Below are 21,121 nucleotides of genomic sequence, written 5' to 3'. Positions count from 1 at the left end.
TTATGTATGTAAAAAGCCTATCATAACACCTGACCCAAAGTAGACACTTTCAGCCAAGGTTAGGCCTCTTCACTTGCTCCTAACATTTTGATGAGGGTTTCCTCTCAGCTCTTAGCTGCCTTCAGATAGGATGCCAAATAAGTAATGTCTGCATAAGCAAGCATCCACTATATGTCTTTCTTGGAACTATTTAGATTTTTGTTTTTTCATCCTCTCACTACCCCAACCAAACTTTTGAGCCTGGCTAGCCTGTGTTAGCTTTTGGGTAGGAGTAGTTCATTTACCATGTGAATGGTAATTTGGGGGCAAGAAATAACAAGTAATGAACTCAGTTCATTGCCTCTGTCACTTTGCTTAAAAAGAACAGTGACTGAGATCCCTCTTCCAGAACATTGGAGGAGATGCCGGTCTGTGTACGTATACACAATGTCTGAGATTGACACCTGTCACTATCTTCCCGGAAACTGAATTGTTAAATCTGATGGAAGCCAAGCCTTGGGCAAAGGAATAACTGTCAGTGCTGTCCCAAGAATGCCTAGACAAAGACGGTCTTCATTGAATATTCCTATCCACCCACATGTCCATTGCACACCCATTAATACTGGGTAGTCATCTACTTACCTTCTGACACAAGAGAAGAAAGCATTTTATCTTGTGTAAACAAACATAATCAAAATATTGGCATTGCTAGAGCCAGTGTCTCATAGAACTAACAAAAGTATACATCTATATATGTGTATGTGTATACACCAATATGTGTATGCACATATGCAAATAGGCAGGGCTTACTCACTTGCTATATAAATACCAGTGCATTCAAGGGAAAACTTTCTTATTTTCTCCTTAGAGAGAGAGTTGCAGCGTTCTTAAATTCAATGACAAAATGCCAGTTATCTTGATAGCGCTGTAATGAAATTATCTGGTAAACCTGACCATTTTACCACCCAACTTCCTATCTTCCCTTTGCAGTTATATACTATTACAGATTTATAACAATCTTTTGATATGATTCCACTTTAAAAGTTCATATACTTTATATGTATGTTATATAATTTAACAGAATTATTATGAGCTATGTTTGAGAGTAAAAATGAACTTAATATTACAAACTAGACATAACTGCTACGTTGCTTTCGTTGAACTCTTTTTTTCTATTGAAGGTTTCAGATTCACTGTGATCACTGGCCATGATTTCATGTATTAATTCTCTATTGCTGCTTAATAAATTTCCCCAAAATTTTGCAGCCTTAAACAATAAACATTTATTTTCTTACCCAAGTTGCAGAGGGTCAAGAACCCGGATGTGGTTTCGCTGGATCATTCTGACTCTCTCTCGATGTGGGTTTCTCATAAAGTTGCAGTCAAGCTCTTAGCCAGGTCTGGGAATTGAAGAGTAGTTTAATGGGGCTGGAATATTTGTTCCAGGCTCACATGTGAGGCTTCAGTTCCTCACCATAAGTGGACCTTTCTCCATCCATAGGGCCATAGGGCTGCACAAATATCGCAGCTGGCTTCCCCCACAGCAAGGGACAAGAGAAAAAGTGAAAGCAAGAGAAACACCAAGATAAAACCTGTAGTGTCTTTTATAACCAATCTCAGAAGTGATTGACATACCTTCTGCCATATGCTACTGGTCAAACAGAGCACCCTGGTACAGTGTAGGAGGCAGCTATACAAGAGTGTACATGCCAGAAGGTAAGGACCACTGGGAGCTATCTTAGAGGATGCCTATGACAAGGCTGTTTCACAATGTACTATATATAATATATTAATCAATAATTAAATTATTATACATATATTATATACATCTCTATAAACGATACAAAAATCTCAATATCATATACTTGCTTCAAACATTATATTATACTGTTGGTGATTTTTCAAGTAGGTATATTCATTGGTTTTTTATTTTGTTTGTTTTTTTAAACATCTTTATTGGAGTATAATTGCTTTACAATGGTGTGTTAGATTCTGCTTTATAAAAACGTGAATCAGTTATATATATACATATATATGTCCCCATATCTCTTCCCCCTTGCGTCTCCCTCCCTCCCACCCTCCCACCCTCCCTATCCCATCCCTCTAGGTGGTCACATAGCACCGAGCTGATCTCCCTGTGCTATGCGGCTGCTTCCCACTAGCTATCTATTTTACATTTCGTAGTGTATATATGTCCATGACACTCTCTCACTTTGTCCCAGCTTACCCTTCCCGTTCCCCATATCCTCAAGTCCATTCTCTAGTAGGTCTGTGTCTTTATTCCCGTCTTGCCCCTAGGTTCTTCATGACCTTTTTTTTTTTTTTTAGATTACATATATATGTGTTAGCATACAGTATTTGTTTTGCCCTTTCTTAATTACTTCACTCTGTATGACACACTCTAGGTCCACCCACCTCACTACAAATAACTCAATTTATTTTCTTTTTATGGCTGAGTAATATTCCATTGTACATATGTGCCACATCTTCTTTATCCATTCATCTGTTTATGGACACTTAGGTTGCTTCCACATCCTGGCTATTGTAAATAGAGCTGCAATGAATATTTTGGTACGTCATTGCTTTTGAATTATGTTTCTTTCAGGGTATATGCCCAGTAGTGGGATTGCTGGGTCATATGGTAGTTCTATTTTTAGTTTTTTAAGGAACCTCCATACTGTTCTCCATAGTGGCTGCATCAATTTACATTGCCACCAACAGTGCAAGAGGGTTCTCTTTTCTCCACACCCTCTCCAGCATTTATTGTTTGTAGATTTTTTGATGATGGCCATTCTGACCGGTGTGAGATGATATCTCATTGTAGTTTTGACTTGCATTTCTCTAATGATTAAAGACGTTGAACATTCTTTCATGTGTTTGTTGGCAATCTGTATATCTTCTATGGAGAAATGTCTATTTAAGTCTTCTGCCCATTTTTGGATTGGATTGTTTGTTTTTTTGACATTAAGCTGCATGAGCTGCTTGTAAATTTTGGACATTAATCCTTTGTCAGTTGCTTCATTTGTAAATATTTTCTCCCATTCTGGGGGTTGTATTTTCATCTTGTTTATGGTTTCCTTTGCTGTGCAAAAGCTTTTAAGTTTCATTAGGTCCCATTTGTTTATTTTTGTTTTTATTTCCATTTCTCTAGGAGGTGGGTCAATAAGGATCTTGCTGTGATTTATGTCATAGAGTGTTCTGCCTGTGTTTTCCTCTAAGAGTTTGATAGTGTCTGGCCTTACATTTAGGTCTTTAATCCATTTTGAGTTTATTTTTGTGTATGGTGTTAGAGAGTGTTCTAATTTCATTCTTTTAGATGTAACCAGTTTTCCCAGCACCACTTATTGAAGAGGCTGTCTTTTCTCCACTGTATATTCTTGCCTCCCTTATCAAAGATAAGGTGACCATATGTGCATGGGTTTATCTCTGGGCTTTCTATCCTGTTCCATTGATCTATATTTCTGTTTTTGTGCCAGTAGCATACTGTCTTGATTACTGTCATTTACTGTCCTGGAACCTGATTCCTCCAGCTCCGGTTTTCTTTCTCAAGATTGCTTTGGGTATTCGGGGTCTTTTGTGTCTCCATACATATTGTGAAATTTTTTGTTCGAGTTCTGTGAAAAATGCCAGTGGTAGTTTGATAGGGATTGCATTGAATCTGTAGATTCCATTGGGTAGTATAGTCATTTTCACAATGTTGATTCTCCCACTCCAAGAACATGGTATATCTCTTCATCTATTTGTATCATCTTTAATTTCTTTCATCAGTATCTTATAAATTTCTGCATACAGGTCTTTTGTCTCCTTAGGTACGTTTATTCCTAGATATTTTATTCTTTTGTTGCAATGGTAAATGGGAGTGTTTTCTTAATTTCACTTTCAGATTTTTCAACATTAGTGTATAGGAATGCAAAAGATTTCTGTGCATTAACTTTGTATCCTGCTACTTTACCAAATTCATTGATTAGCTCTAGTAGTTTTCCGGTAACATCTTGAGGATTCTCTACGTATACTATCATGACATCTGCAAACAGTGACAGCTTTACTTCTTCTTTTCCAATTTGGATTCCTTTTATTTCTTTTTCTTCTCTGATTGCTCTGGCTAAAACTTCCAAAACTATGTTGAATAATAGTGGTGAGAGTGGGCAACCTTGTCTTGTTCCTGATCTTAGTGGAAATGGTTTCAGTTTTTCATCATTGAGGACGATGTTGGCTGTGGGTTTGTCATATATGACCTTTATTAGGTTGAGGAAAGTTCCCTCTATGCCTACTTTCTGGAGGGTTTTTAATCAGAAATCTGTGTTGAATTTTGTCAAAAGCTTTCTCTGCATCTATTGAGATGATCATATGGTTTTTCTCCTTCAATTTGTTAATATGGTGTGTCACATTGATTGATTTGCGTATATTGAAGAATCCTTGCATTCATAGGATAAACCCCACTTGATCATGGTGTGTGATCCTTTTAATGTGCTGTTGGATTCTGTTTGCTAGTATTTTGTTGAGGATTTTTGCATCTATGTTCATCAGTGATATTGGCCTCTAGTTTTCTCTCTTTGTGACATCTTTGTCTGGTTTTGGTATCAGGGTGATGGTGGCCTCATAGAATGAGGTTGGGAGTGTTCCTCCCTCTGCGATATTTTGGAAGAGTTTGAGAAGGATAGGCGTTAGCTCTTCTCTAAATGTTTGATACAATTCGCCTGTGAAGCCATCTGGTCCTGGGCTTTTGTTTGTTGGAAGATTTTTAATCACAGTTTCAATTTCAGTGCTTGTGATTGGTCTGTTCATATTTTCTATTTCTTCCTGGTTCAGTCTCGGAAGGTTGTGCATTTCTAAGAATTTGTCCATTTCTTCCAGGTTGTCCATTTTATTGGCATACAGTTGCTTGTAGGAATCTTTCATGATCCTTTATATTTCTGTAGTGTCAGTTGATACTTCTCCTTTTTCATTTCTAATTCTATTTATTTGAGTCTTCTCCCTTTTTTTCTTGATGACTCTGGCTAATGGTTTATCAATTTTGTTTATCTTCTCAAAGAACCAGCTTTTAGTTTTATTGATCTTTGCTATCATTTCCTTCATTTCTTTTTCATTTGTTTCTGATCTGATCTTTATGATTTCTTTCCTTCTACTAACTTTGGGTTTTTTTTGTTCTTCTTTCTCTAATTGCTTTAGGTGTAAGGTTAGGTTGTTTGAGATGTTTCTTGTTTCTTAAGGTAGGATTGTATTGCTATAAACTTTCCTCTTAGAACTGCTTTTGCTGTATCCCATAGGTTTTGGGTCGTCGTGTTTTCATTGTCATTTGTTTCTAGGTATTTTTTGATTTCCTCTTTGATTTCTTCAGTTATCTCTAGGTTATTATTTTTTCCTGTAATTGATATCTAGTCTCATAGTGTTGTGGTTGGAAAAGATACTTGATACGATTTCAATTTTCTTAAATTTACCAAGGCTTGATTTGTGACCCAAGATATGATCTATCCTGGAGAATAATCCATGAGCACTTGAGAAGAAAGTGTATTCTGTTGTTTTTGGATGGAATGTCCTATAAATATCAATTAAGTTCATCTTGATTAATGTATCATTTAAAGCTTGTTTCCTTATTTATTTTCATTTTGGATGATCTGTCCATTGGTGAAAGTGGGGTGTTAACATCCTCTACTATGATTGTGTTACTGTCGATTTCCCCTTTTATGGCTGTTAGTATTTGCCTTATGTATTGAGGTGCTCCTATGTTGGGTGCATAAATATTTACAATTGTTATAACTTCTTCTTGGATTGATCCCTCGATCATTATGTAGTGTCCTTCTTTGTCTCTTCTAATAGTCTTTGTTTGAAAATCTATTTTGTCTGATATGAGAATTGCTACCCCAGCTTTCTTTTGATTTCCATTTGCATGGAATATCTTTTTCCATCCCCTCACTTTCAGTCAGTATGTCTCCCTAGGTCTGAAGTGGGTCTCTTGTAGACAGTATATATATGGGTCTTGTTTTTTTATCCATTCAGCCAGTCTGTGTCTTTCGGTTGGAGCATTTAATCCATTTACATTTAAGGGAATTATCGATATGTATGTTCCTATTACCATTTTCTTAATTGTTTGGGGTTTCTTACTGTAGGTCTTTTCCTTCTCTTGTGTTTCCTGCCCAGAGAAGGTCCTTTAGCATTTCTTGTAAAGCTGGTTTGGTGGTGCTGAATTCTCTCAGCTTTTGCTTGTCTGTAAAGGTTTTAATTTCTCCATCCAATCTGAATGAAATCCTTGCTGGGTAGAGTAATCTTGGTTGTAGTTTATTCCCCTTTGTCACTTTAAATATGTCCTGCCACTCCCTTCTGACTTGCAGAGTTTCTGCTGAAAGAGCACCTGTTAACCTTATGGGGATTCCCTTGTGTGTTATTTGTCATTTTTCCCTTGCTGCCTTTAATATTTTTTCTTTGTATTTAATTTTTGATAGTTTGATTAATATGTGTCTTGGCATATTTCTCCTTGGATTTACCCTGTATGGGACTCTCCATGCTTCCTGGACTTGATTAACTATTTCCTTTCCCATATTAGGAAGTTTTCAACTATAATCTCTTCAAATATTTTCTCAGTCCCTTTCTTTTTCTCTTCTTCTTCTGGGACCCCTATAATTCGAATGTTGATGCGTTTAATGTTGTCCCAGATGTCTCTGAGACTGTCCTCAATTCTTTTCATTCTTTTTCTTTACTCTGCTCTGCAGTAGTTATTTCGACCATTTTATCTTCCAGGTCACTTATCCATTCTTTTGTCTCAGTTATTCTGCTATTGATCCCTTCTAGAGAATTTTTAATTTCATTTATTGTGTTGTTCATCACTTTTTGTTTGCTCTTTACTTCTTCTAGGTCCTTATTAAACGTTTCTTGTATTTTCTCCACTTTTTTTCCAAGATTTTGGATCATTTTTACTGTCATTATTCTGAAATCTTTTTCAGGTAGACAGCCTATTTCCTCTTCATTTGTTAGGTCTGGGGGTTTTTGCCTTGCTTCTTCATCTGCTGTGTGTTTCTCTGGCTTCTCATGTTGCTTAACTTACTGTGTTTGGGGTCTCCTTTTCGCAGGCTGCAGGTTCGTAGTTCCCGTTGTTTTTGGTGTCTGCCCCCAGTGGCTACAGTTGGTTCAGTGGGTTGTGTAGGCTTCCTGGTGGAGGGGACTAGTGCCTGTGTTCTGGTGAATGAGGCTGGATCTTGTCTTTCTGGTGGGCAGGTCCACATCTGGTGATGTGTTTTGGGAGGTCTGGGCCTTATTATGATTTTAGGCAGCCTCTCCGCTAATGGACGGGGTTGTGTTCCTGTCTTGCTAGTTGTTTGGCATAGAGTGTCCAGCACTGTAGCTTGCTGGTCGTTGAGTGGAGCTGGGTCTTGGTGTTGAGATGGAGATCTCTGGGAGATTTTCGCCATTTGATATTACTTGGAGCTGGGAGGTCTCCTGTGGACCAATGTGCTGAACTTGGCTCTCCCACCTCAGAGGCACAGCCCTGACGCCTGGCTGGAGCACCAAGAGCCTGTCATTCACACGGCTCAGAATAAAACTGAGAAAAGAAAGAAAGAAGAAGATAAAACAAAATAAAGTAAAATAAAACAAAGTTATTAAAATAAAAATTTTTTTAATAAAAGAAAAAAGAAAGAAAGAAGAGAGCAACCAATCTGGAAAACAAATCTACCAATTATAACAAGTGCTAAAAACTATACTAAAAAAAGAGAAAAAAAAAAAAAAGGAAAGACAGAACCCTGGGTCAAATGGTAAATGCAAAGCTATACAGACAAAATCACACACAGAACCATACACATACACACTCACAAAAAGAGAAAAAGGGAAAAATATATATATATATATATATATATATCATTGCTCCCAAAGTCCACCTCCTCAATTTGGGATGACTCGTTGTCTATTCAGGTATTCCACAGATGCAGGTACATCAAGCTGATTGTGGAGCTTTAATCCACTGCTTCTGAGGCTGCTGGGAGAAATTTCCCTTTCTCTTCTTTGTTCGCACAGCTCCCGGGGTTCAGCTTTGGATTTGGCCCCACCTCTGCCTGTAGGTCACCTGAGGGCATCTGTTCTTCACTCAGACAGGACGGGGTTAAAGGAGCAGCTGATTCGGGGACTCTGGCTCACTGAGGCCGCGGTGAGGGAGGAATGAGGATGCAGGGCGAGCCTGCGGCGGCAGAGGCCAGCATGACGTTGCACCGGCCTGAGGCACGCTGTGTGTTCTCCTGTGGGAGTTGTCCCTGGATCACTGGACCCTGGCAGTGGTGGGCTGCACAGGCTCCCCGGAAGGGAGGTGTGGATAGTGGCCTGTGCTCGCACACAGGCTTCTTGGCGGTGGCAGCAGCAGCCTTAGTGTCTCATACCCGTCTCTGGGGTCCGCGCTGATAGCCATGGCTCGCGCCCGTCTCTGGAGCTCCTTTAAGCGGCACTCTTAATCCCCTCTCCTCGCATACCAGGAAACAAAGAGGGAAGAAAAAGTCTCTTGCCTCTTCGGCAGCTCCAGACATTTTCCCGGACTCCCTCCCGGCTAGCTGTGGCGCACTAGCCCCCTTTAGGCTGTGTTCACGCCGCCAACCCCAGTCCTCTCCCTGCGCTCTGACCGAAGCCCGAGCCTCAGCTCCCAGCCCCACCCGTCCCGGCGGAAGAGCAAACAACCCTCTCGGGCTGGTGAGTGCCAGTCGGCACCGGGCCTCTGTGCAGGAATCTCTCCGCTCTGCCCTCCGCACCCCTGTGGCTGCGCTCTCCTCCATGGCTCCGAAGCTTCCCCGCTCCGCCACTGCAGTCTCCACCCGCGAAGGGGCTTCCTAGTGTGTGGGAACCTTTCCTCCTTCACAGCTCCCTCTCACTGGTGCAGGTTCCGTCCCTATTCTTTTGTCTCTGTTTATTCTGTTTTCTTTTGCCCTACCCAGGTACGTGGGGAGTTTCTTGCCTTTTGGGAGGTCTGAGGTCTTCTGCTCATGTTCAGTAGGTGTTCTGTAGGAGTTGTTCCACATGTAGGTGTATTTCTGATATATTTGTGGAGAGGAAGGTGATCTCCACGTCTTACTCTTCCGCCATCATGAAGCCGTCTACTCATTGGTTTTTAAAAGTTACTCACACCTGGCTTATAATTCCTTTGTGTTGATACACCTTTATATCACATTCTGAAATCTGAGATAGCACACCTTGTATTATAAAATCTGTTCTCCATTACGTAGGAAGTATTATACTTACATTACAAATGCATACCAGTAAAACCTAGGGAGCCTGTGATTTCTGAATAAAACAGAAGTTTCTGTCTAGAGCAGAGAGGGCAAATAGATTTCAACTCACTTTCTCAAGTGTTGTTTGTGAAGAATTCTGAGACTATATTCAACCTCACTGATATGTCTTTTTTTTGGTTGTCTGCGTTGGGTCTTCGTTGCTGCACACGGACTTTTCTCTAGTTGCAGTGAGTGAGGGCTATTCTTCCTTGTGGTGCATGGGTTTCTCATTGCGGTGGCTTCTCTTGTTGCGGAGCACAGGCTCTAGGTTCACGGGCTTCAGTAGTTGCGGCACATGGGCTCAGTAGTTGTGGTGCACGGGCTTAATTGCTCCACGGCATGTGGGATCTTCCCGGACCAGGGATCAAAACCGTGTCCCATGCATTGGCAGGTGGACTCTTAACCACTGCGCCACCAGGGAAGTCCCTGATATTTGTCTTGATGCATCAGAGATGTCTGCTGTGGGTGCCGGGGGAAGAGATGTGTGGGACACATACCACATTTTTTCAGTCTTTGGTCTTCTAGAGCATATTGCCAACACAGGAACTCTGCCAGGATGAACAGTAATAATGCAAACCGTAGGTTGGAATGACAAAATAAACAGTGACATTCCCCCCCAATAGTTCTTATGAGATAGTCAGTATTTAAGAGCTTTGCCTTTATGACTTCAAAGGAAAACTGATTTCCAATAGGCATGTTTTGTCTCATATCTTTCCAGACAGAGTTCATTAACAACCCTAAATGATTGTCTGAACTTGGGGTAGAACAGCCTATTAGGTTGTTTCCAGGTAGGAAAGAATGTAGATCATAACCTATATATGAATGAAATTTGTCATTGTCAGCCTTCTGTATTAATTAAAGGCTTAAGTTACATTGTATCATCTCATTTATAAAATAAATTAAAAAATGGAAAACACAAAAGGAAAAATTTGAGATTGTTTTTCTTACCTCCAACCTTATTTTGCACGTAGAGTCCATGTTAGGTAATTCTAATGTGATTAGAAATTAAGGAGACTGGGGAAGGGAGGGTGGAGAGGGAGGGATGGTTTCTGGATGGGAAATAAAAAGCTACTACTTTTAACTTTTCCTAAATCCTTAGCAGATGATTTTAGCTCCACTTTAGTAGGTACTGTCAGGAGCCCTCCCTCTTAAGACCTCATTAATTTGGCTGCTTTGATTAATTTTAGATGAGTTAAGAAATAGCCATGGACAGACTACTGAAGTCTAGGGCTCACTTGATGAGATGTCAGGGCAATTTCTATGTACCTAACTTCAGTGTAGATAAGGGAAATGGGGGTAAGCTCCTCACTGCCTTTGCATGTATGGCAATCCTGAGCATTTCATTCTTAATGAGACTATAATGAAGAAATCAACAGAGGACTTGAAGGAAGAAGTATGGAGCTTATTAAAATATTTTGTTCCCAAGTACTTCTAGCTATGATTAAATTGTAAGGTATTAAAACCACTAGTCTGGATGTACCCATCTATGTGATAACTGGTTTAGAATATCCAGTAACTAGTACAGTGCCTGGTATGTGTAGGGACTGAATAAGTATTTATCAAATGAGTGAATACGGTCATTGAGGAAGCAGTTGATAGGGAAAAAATATGGGCTTTAGTATCAGACAGACCTGGTTTCTAATGTTTACACCACCACTTTTGAGTGTGACCTTGGTATAATTAGTAGTATTTCTATTGTCTGTAACCCCTTTTCTCATCAAAAAACAAGGATAGTAGTTTATATCTCCCAGGCTTGTTTTGAGAATTTAACAAAATAACTCACCTGGCACAAGGTGAGTGCCTAATAGATGTTCATTCCCCTTCCCTTTCCTTATATTATTCTACTGCTATTTGCCAGTGGAGGAGCTTTATACGACAGCATTTGCACAGCTGCAAATAGAAACCAGCAACCAAAACCTACACTTATACCTCTCCCCAGCCAGTCAGCAGCCCTGTGACAGGAGCAAAGAGGCTGCAGGGCTCAGGAGCCTGAGACAGCCTGCTCTGGATCTTCTATAAATACCTACAAAGGGGTGTAGCCATATGAAACTCTGTATGAGCAACTGTCATCTAAACAGAAGGCCAGCCAGCTGACCGAGGTTACTCAGAATGGAAAGCCCACTGAAATGAATAAAATATCCAGATCTAGACAGCCAACATCAAGCTCTTTTTTCCCCTATTTAACCAATAACAGATATAACTGAGGCAGGAAGCATGTTTTTTAGCATTTTGGAGGGATAATATAAGAAAATCCTTTGGGATTGTGTAAAGTACTTTGGAAATTCATCACCTTTCTAGGGTTATACTTTTATTTAGCCGGATATGGCATCTTCTCTGCCTCCAAGACCCTTTATTTAAATTTCTCAACAAATACTAACTTTTTTGTCACTTTCCCTTCCAAATTTGGTTGCTGGATTAGTCTGCTAGGGCTTCCATGACAAAATACCACAGACTGGGTGGCTTAAACTGGGTGAAAAATTTATTTTTCTCACAGTTCTGGAGGACAGAAGGCCAAGATCAAGATGCCATCAGGATTGGTTTCTTGTGAGGCCCCTCTTCCTGGGATGTAGACAACTACCTCCTCACATGGCCTCTTCTCTGTGTTCATGGAGAGAAAGGTCTGATGTGTCTTCCTCTTCTTACAAGGACACCAGTCCCATTGGACCAGGGCCTCACCCTCATGATCTCATCTAACCCTAATTACCTCCACAAAGGCCCCATCCTCCAAACACAGCCACATTAGGGTTTAGGACTGCAACATAGAATTGGGGGGTGGGGACACAATTCATTCCGTAACAGTTGCTTCTTCCTTAAATTACTTTCCATAGATCTCTAGCACCTTTTTCTTCAGTCAGTTATCTCCAGTACAATGTATTATAGCATATAATCTTTCTTCCTGTACATTTGCCAAGTTTCAGGCAAATTGCAAGAATTAACACAAACCAGTGCCCCTTCCCTCAAGCTCTAGACTTTAGTGCGAGAAATAGCTGAGGGGCAAGGGAGTGTGGTAAGTAGAATAATGGCTCCCTGATAATATCTATGAGCTAATCCCCAAAATCTTTGAATATGTTAGGTTCCATGGTAAAGGGGCATTAAGGTTGCAGGTGGAATTAAGGTTGCTAATCAGCTGACCTTAAAATAGGGAGATTATCCTGGATTATCCATGTGGGTCCAGTCTAATCACATGAGTCCTCAGCAGTAGAAGAGGGAGCCAGAAGGAAAGAGTCAGAAAGAGATATGACAATGGAAGCAGGGTCAGAGATATGTTGTGTTGCTGACTTGGAAGATGGAGGCCACAAGCCATGGAATGTGGGTGGCCTTTAAAAGCTGGAAAAGCAAGGAAACGGATTCTCCCCTAGAGCCTCCAGAATGAAATTTTGCCTTGCCAACCTCTTGATTTGAGCCAGTGAGAACTGTGGCGGACTTCTGAGCTACAGAACAGTTAGCCAGTAAATTAGCATTGTTTTAAGCCACTACATTTGTGGTCATTTGTTACTGCACCAAGAGAAAACTAATACAGGAAGTTAGAAGTGGAGGAGAGAGGGTGATGGACCTAGAATGTGTCAGGCATAAAACTAGGGGATTTATATGTTTTCTCTCTTAACACTATCGAGGAAGGTCTTACATGTTTTCTAGATTGGGAAACAGACTCAGAGTTTAAGTAACTTTCCCAGAGACATACAAGTAACCCAGTTAGTGCCTGGGCAATACGGAATTTCAGACCAGGTCCGTGAAGCTGATACAAAAAGATAGTGACCATGGTCTGCATCTAAGCCTGAGATCTACTATTGTGTGACCTTGGATAGGGCACTGGGACTCTCTTAGCCTCAATTTCTTCAATTGCCACATGATGTGAAAAGTTTAAGACTGCTGGAGAAGCAGGTGTCACACAAATAATTTTTATTCATACTGAATAAAGGTTTTATGAATTTTATGATAAATTATTTAAAAATGCTTTAGCGATAGAATCTATGATCATTGAATTAATCAGTCAATACATCTTTAATTATTTCATCTTGTAAAGCTAAAGACCTCTTTTCAGGTGGTCTCATTTAATCTAACCCAAAGCCTCCATATATATTGTTGAAACCAACCCATATAATAGAGCCTCAGAGAGGAATATAACATAATGGTAAAATTCCCAGAAGTCAGATTTGGATCCAGATGCTGGCTCTAACATTTATCAGTTTTATGACCTGGAGTAAGTTATTTCACCTCTCTCACTGTTAGCTTCCTCATATATAAAATGAGGATAATAAATATAACTGTCTCTCCTTTAAAATATAAATATATATAATATAAATATATAAAATATAAACATAATATAAATATGTAAATTAGGATATATAATATTTACAAAATATAAGTATAAAATAAGGTTCTAACAAACAGTTAAGCCCATTTATTCACAAGTCCAAGGTGGCACCATTAGAAGCAATCAGTATGTAAAGTTCATGAGAGAACTGTAAAGGTTGATGGCATATATGGTTTTTATCCCATAATTTTTTACTGTAATTGAAGGTTTCTGTGTTATAGCACTCACTCTCAAGTGGCTTTTGCACTTAGCATTATGGAGTCAATAATACTGACAAAATACCTCAAGAGTTTAAAGATGATCTCATGTGGAACCCCTCCAAGTCCCCAGTTTTGTGATGCTCAGTTTTCTAATATCATATGTATATTTATAGCTTTATATTTTTAGTGTAATCAGCTTAACTTTGATAGAAAAATAATATTAGGATAAGTATAAAATAAGTTGAAGTTGTATGTTTCAAATAATTTTAGGGTTTTTTTTAAGACTTCAAATTTGGCAATTAAAAAAATACATTTAGTTAGATGTTTATTAAACTTATTTTATTGTATAAATTAAATGAAAGCCTTATAACTTGTATTACAATTCTTACCATTTTAATAAGAACATTAAAATTTTAAACATCTTCTACATTTCATGCACTTCTACTCATTAAGTGGGAATTTAATATGGAAACTTTGGCAATGGTCTTGCAAACTTGCTTCTAATTAAATTTAGTTTCCATTAATCTATATTCTGACAGTCTTTTGATTACTAACATATTTCAAGTAGCCTGAAAATATATATTTATTGCCTGCTTTTTGTATTTTAGAAAGACAAGCTCTTTGGTTTGTAAAAAGTTGTACATATATTTAATGGGAAAGTAATAGTCATGGCTTCATCTTGAAATACTCTCTTGAAGTCATTTAGAGTAACACTAGCTGCTGTTACAAACCCTGCTTTTCAGTGGCTTAACACTCACACACTAGTCAGTGCGGGAATCCCTGGTCGATGGGTGGCTTTTCTTCTCTTTGGGTAGTGATTTTGAGACCCCAGCTCCTTCCAGTTCATGGCTCTGCCATCCCCTAGGGCCTCTGAGTTCTCTACGTTCAGTTATGGATGAGGCGTGAGAACAGAGAAGGCATTCCAGCGCTGTTCTTGAAAACCCCTGGTCCACAAGACGTAAACATCAACTCTCTCCCCTTCCACTGGTGGGAATTAGTTACATGCTCACATAAGGATGTAGGGGGAGCTGAGAAATGTAGTCTCTGCCTGGGAGCAGCCTCCTGATAACAACTCCACAGTGTGGAATGGAGAACATAAATTTTGGTGGACACTGCCAAAGGGGGTATATGAGAATGTACAAATACACCAATTACAGAATTTTATAAAATTGCTTATTATTATCTAACAGTCCAGTGTCTAGGCACCAGTGTCAGTAGGACATGTTCTTAGAGGTCTTCTGAATTTTTTTATTCTATCACAATCCAAAACAGCATCAATTTTTAAAAGTTACCCAAAGCTATAGTCTGAGACCATAGAAACATTTTCTTTTTTTGAAAAATGTATCACCTTTGGACTTGGTATGTTTTTGCCTCTGTACAATAATTGACAGCAATCTAAGCCTGTGTATATTACTTCAAAAATATAATTCATATTTTTTCAGGACTTTTCAGCGTTCATTTTTTACAAGTCTAGTGATGTAATTTTTTTCCAATATTATGCATAAGTAATATATTACTGTAGCTTTAGATTCTTGTAACATAATGTACTATCTAGGCCTAAAGATTTTTTAATTAATTGGATTATTTAATTGCAAAATATATCTGATATGTTTTTTATAGAGAATGCCATAAATATAGAATAGAAATAAAATTTGTCTTCAAGAATGTAAAGATTTGAATGGGATCCTGCTAATGTTTGATCAGAGCCTCACTGGATTTCCAAATGCCTAATTACAAAATTCTCAAAGTATTCTGTGATATTTACAGAATTCATTAATGGGAAATACTCATTTTGATTTTAGGAGTATATTTCCAAATTTATGTAAGAGGGAACTCTTTATATATCTGTGGAAATAAACTGCTTGCAATTTTCTCTTAAACATGTTTTGGAATGGATACTTTCTATTACTAATCTGTAGTCATTCTCATAACCAGTGTCTGACAAGATTACATGCTGCCTCACCAAGGTTTGGTGACTTTTTTATAGTTTTATTGACATGGTTCACTTTCTGTTCTTCCCTTCTGATTTGTTTTCAATTGGGAATATTTCTTATTAAATCTTTTATTTTCATTACTACTTGAAGTTTATGGCCAGTTGTAAAATTTTTCAGTGATTCCAAGTACTGATACCAGAAACATTTTGGATTAACATATTTATTTGTCTTTATTTTCTGGCTCATATGAATATTATATACATAAGATTACCCTGCTCTCTGTAAAAAAAGGACATTGTAAGTTAATTACTTTGGCTTATTATTCTGCAGCTTTATCTTAAATAGATAATATATGCAATCTTGCTAAATTCACAATAACATATAAATAGTATCATTTACAATGGAAGATTAACAAAAGAACCTCTTTCTTCATCACAGACTATTATAAGAATGAATCTCTACAAAACGAGTGTTCTTTTTGTCTTTAAACCACTTTTCTCTTAACTGGCTGTCCTAAATTTTCATTTAGGAAGAAAGCATTTTGCATGCTAGGAGGTAAGAAACATAAGGAAGGTAATTATAATGGAATTTAAATAATTCACTTACATTTCTTTGGCAATAAAATAAAGCATGTTCTCTTAGGGTTTATTTTTTTATAAGCGCTAAAATATGTCTTTCAAATTACTAATATTATAAAAGAAACCACACAACACTGTCGTCTCCCCAGCTCAAATATTACTGTTTTCCAACAGCAGATTTGGCAGTCATTCAGAGGCAAGTAATATTAGGCTTTTTAGATTTTCAAATATATCTGAACTGCTGTTGATTGCTCCCCAAATCAGGTCAGATACACTCTCTGCAGGAACATTTCCCAGAGGTACTGTATGTTCAAATGGAAGATTTTCGTGTTTCACAGTCAGCCTCATTTATTTTCCAGACCTCTAAATTTTTCATACTAAGTAGCAGCATCTCACTTTGTGAACAATGGGGTCTTTATTAATTAAACAGAGTCAACAGGGTTGATTTATTCTCTCTCTTCTCAGTTGAATTACCAAGCACACAAATCAGAGAGGAAATATTTCTCATAGTAGAATGTTCTCCAAGCCAGTAAATCTGGGATTATCTCATCATACCGATTATGTCAAAGCTCTTTAGTCACCATGCTCACCAGGACATAAAATTGAATCGTATACACACAAATGGCCCCGTTCCAGCATCACAGGAAGAATTCCAAGTTTTACTTACAATATTCAGAAAACCCTAATTATTAACAAAAATCAAAGAAACAGCCATGATCATTATTGAATATCTACTCTTCACCAGGCACTTTACATGCATTACCTGTGTTTTAGAAGCATTGATTCTGGATGTGTTTTTTTTTTTTTTCTAGTGATTGGCTGTTGTATTTGCATGTTTGGCGCTAAGGTGTGTGTTTTTCAATTGTGTACAGAGAAGTGTATTATGAACATAAGATTAACCAATTAATATTTTACGGTATTATTTTGTATTTGGAGAAAGATCAGATGTTGATTTGTTGATTAAAAAGTGCCAAATGAAGTTTACTGTCAAGGATGACTTTCTGGCAGAACTTTCTAATATTCATTGTTCAGAGTCTATAACTACATTTTCTTCTTAAACATTTTACTTTTGCTTATTTTATATTATCAATTCAGTGGAATGTCCATATATGGGCAGTTATAATATTTCAAACATGAGAATTTTTTTAAGTCACATAAGAAAGTGTGTACCCAACCTTACCCCTCAGGTAATTAATTGTGCCTGTTTTTCTTCCTTTCCAGCCTCCCCAGTTAAGGAGCATTGTAGGGGAGGAAGGATTTATAATAATCTAAATTAAAGTCTCTTCTTTGGACTAACATATTATAAATGTGCTGATAAACAGTAAAGTAAATATACTAAGATATCCCATCAAGCTTTTTCCTTTCAGTTTTAAACAAGTACGTTGTATGGGACAATGTGTCCTCATTTCCCCTTGCAGTGGTATTCTAGCCCTCTGTGTTACACTCACTGGTAATTCTTTAAAACCACTTTCAATTTAGGCAGCTTTCCAGCTTTACAAAAGCCTTGAAATGAAGTTAACCTGTGCAGAATCAAATGCTTTGTAAGTTTAGCCTCCATAATAAGAAATCGCACTAAACCATTTTAAATAGGTAATAGTAACATGGATTACTGTCAAGAGAATAACTATTCTTTGTATCACTTAACCACACTCTGAGGTTTTGAAACTATGAAGATATCTGGGCCTTGCCACCTCTACCTCCATCTTAAACAACCTAAGTGCATTTACTCTATCGTGAAACTATAAGTGATCTTCTTCCATGGAAAGCTGCATTTTCAATATTTAAACAGAAGAGTGGAACAATTTGTTTTAGGGGATAGGGATAGAATTTAGAATATAGGACTGAAAACAAACCAAATCTAGTAATAACAGTGAAACTGACCATTGGTACTAAGTGCAACATTTCAGTTATTGTCATCAACAGGCACTAAAGTAAGTGCCTCTTTGTGACAGATCCCAAGTTGTGCTCAAAGGCACACTCGTCCCATGCGTGCTAATAGGGCATGTTAGTCTGAGTAATATTATAAACTCTTGGAGAGTCGTAAGACACATTAGTATATTTAGGGCTCTGGGAAATCCTACAGTAAAAAAAACCTACTTAACTATGTTTAAACTAGTGTATCTCAAAGTTATTTGACCACAGAATTCTCTTCTTCACATAATATGTATTAAAAACCCTTATAACACACTTCAGAAATGTTATTCTGTAATATTTTAGGAAGTAGGAGATACTTTGAGATCCACAATCTTATTTGATCCTCATAAGTGCCAGCCCTCAGATGGACTTGATCTAAGACATGATGCTTCTCCGAGGTTGAGTTTGAGTAGGATGGGGGCAGGGGAAACTGATCTAGGATGGATAGGGCAGTGAGGTAAGCCAGGGCTAGAACAAGGATCCAAGGAGAAGGAATAAGTCATCCTATTCCAGAAGCTGTCTGTCCAGGACTCAGGAGCTGGGCAGATAGTGGTGGATTTAGGCGAGTCATCCAGCTGAAGGCTGGGAGTTGGATACTAGGTCTAAAAAACACCATGCATCAGGTAGGGGCACAAGTAGTGATGTTTCACCACTTCCTGAACATGCCCCATATGTTTGTACGTCCTTCCTTACCTCTGCTTGTGTTCTTCCCTGAAACGCCTAGTTACTTGTTCTGAGAATATGTTTGGTACCATAGACTCAGAGATAAGAAACAGCTCCTGCCCTAAAGTAGCTTTGTATGCAGTACAAAGGCCTAAAAATAAACAGGCATTTGTAATATGGTATAAGAGATAAGGCCATGGGCACAGATTGGAGGAATCTAGAGGGAGATTTGGTTCTTTAGAATTAGTTTGAGTTAGCTGAATAAACAAGACGGGAAGGGGAAAGATTGTAGCAGAGAAGAAAGTATTGTTGAGGCAGGTAAGAAACAAGGTATTTCGTACTATGGAATATGTATTTGATCCAGAAGGCATTAGTTTGCACTGAATTTTTAGCAGGTGAGCAGCAGTGTATGATCTGTCATTTAGGAAGATCTCTTGGCTGGAGTGGAGGATGAATTAAAAAACTAGAACAGAGGCAAAGAGACAAGCTGTTTCAGTGACCCAGGCCATAGCATTGGAAAAGGAGAAAGGAAAAGATTCCAGAGATGTTACAGAAAGGCAATCACAGGACTTGCTGATGGATAAAGAAGAGTGAGGAGTCAAAGATAACACATTCTCCTGCATTCTTTTGTTTTTTATCAAAGAATAAAGAAAAAAATGGGTTTTGTTGAACCTAAAAACATATCTAAGACTTTTAAAAACTATTGGATCCAGTTCCAACTGCTTCCTAATTCAGGAGACTGCAGTAGGGTGGAAGCAGTGTCACTGGGATCACTGCTTGCGTGGTGGGTAGAAGTACAGTCTTTCAGACTGTAATTGTATCCCTTTTTCTTCCCAAGTCACGTAACACAGACTACATCCTGGATGCATCCCGTGATGAGCGCACTGACCCTGTCCTGCTCAGAGGAGAACGAAGAGGATTGCTCCAGAGAACTTCCTGACCAGAAGAATTGATGGTTTTCTGTGGGAAGCTGCGGTCCATGGTCTTCTGGCATCTCCATCGACGTGGAGGGCTCTGACACGCGACATCTAAAATAGGAGTAAACCACACACTATTTAGTGAAGTGAAATGGAGATTGGATTTAAGCTATTTTTGTAAAACTTTTTGATATAACTGTATACATTTACAAAATTAATTGCCACTACAGTAGTTCTTTAGGAATAATCTAGTCCTGTTTTTGAAATCATATGTAATTAGATTTTATAATATATATAATTTTTCATACGTAATTATGTAATTTTATAGTTAGTTCTTTATAGAATACCAGACACAGTGGTTTTTATAATTAAGACACATTGAAAATTACATGAACATAGTGAAACACTTCATTTATTTGGTAATTCACTAACCTCTTATATGCGTACCTTAGGAAAGTGATTTCAGCAAGCTTTTCCACAGGCCACTGGATATATAGCTTACATCTTTATGATGCTTTCTAATTTACAAAATGCTTTTCAGACCCTGTTTTGTGTAAACCATACAACACGCCTGTGAGGCAACTCCACTGGGTATTTTTCAGTTAGGGAAAGAGCAGTTCAGAGAAATGAAGCACCTTGTCCTGGAGCTGAGGCTCACACCCTCACCTTCAGATTCCATGTCCAGGCCCCTTTGCCCCACACCCTGATGTCCCTGCAGAGGCAGGTCGCAGCCCGACACACAGGGTCGCATGTCTCTGTTGATGCAGCTGAGCTCCACAGCTGTGTACCCCTGGGGCCACAGAGACTCAGGGGGCACTTGTTCATTCAAACATGGCTCCCACCCAACCTCATGGTTCTCCTATAAACCCTTCCCCCAAACACTCACCAAGCAGGGGCATGGCTTTGTGATGTTGATTCAATGGGCTTCTTTCAGCAGCTCACATTTTTCTAAAGTAAAGGGACTGACTCCCTCTTGGGATTTGCCCTGCTGGGTTGTCCTTGCCAGAGGGAGTGTTGAGGGGAGCTGATGAATAGAGGGGCATCTGGAATCTATGTATCAAAAGAGACATCCTTGAACTCCTCTGCTGTGCGTTCCAGACTGACCTCATTATTGCTGATATCAGCCTCCAGACCGATTATGCTTCCGATCTTATTTCATCTTACTGTAAGAATGTTACTAGACAGTTTTTGGAAGGAATGAGCCATTGACTTGGAGTGCTAAAGATTTTCTCTCCGTTTAATGATTTAAACCTGGGGCTGGGAAGTTGGGGTGGGGGGTGGGCAGGGAGGAGGAAGTCATTTTAAATGCTCTGGGCATTAAGTACCAACTGAATAACAAAAAGGGACTTATCCTTACGCAGTGTTATTATATAGTTAGGTGA

The 21,121-nt window shown here is 38.6% G+C and overlaps 1 protein-coding gene across 1 annotated transcript in view; it reads left to right on the top strand.

Annotated features, from left to right (window-relative positions):
* Window positions 1–19,890, top strand: part of STXBP4 (syntaxin binding protein 4) — a 170,213-nt gene extending 150,323 nt beyond the window's left edge. Inside the window, exon 17 of the mRNA XM_082678958.1 lies at window positions 19,661–19,890. Within this exon, the coding sequence (XP_082535084.1) occupies window positions 19,661–19,775 (115 nt within the window). The 3' untranslated portion in view covers window positions 19,776–19,890. The remainder of the gene's footprint in view (window positions 1–19,660) is intronic.
* The last annotated feature ends 1,231 nt before the right edge of the window (window positions 19,891–21,121 follow it).

This window comes from Grampus griseus (genome assembly GCF_964374135.1).
Source record: "Grampus griseus genome assembly, chromosome: 20".
NCBI classification, from domain to species: Eukaryota; Metazoa; Chordata; class Mammalia; order Artiodactyla; family Delphinidae; genus Grampus; species Grampus griseus.
This window is presented reverse-complemented; position numbering and strand designations above follow the sequence as displayed.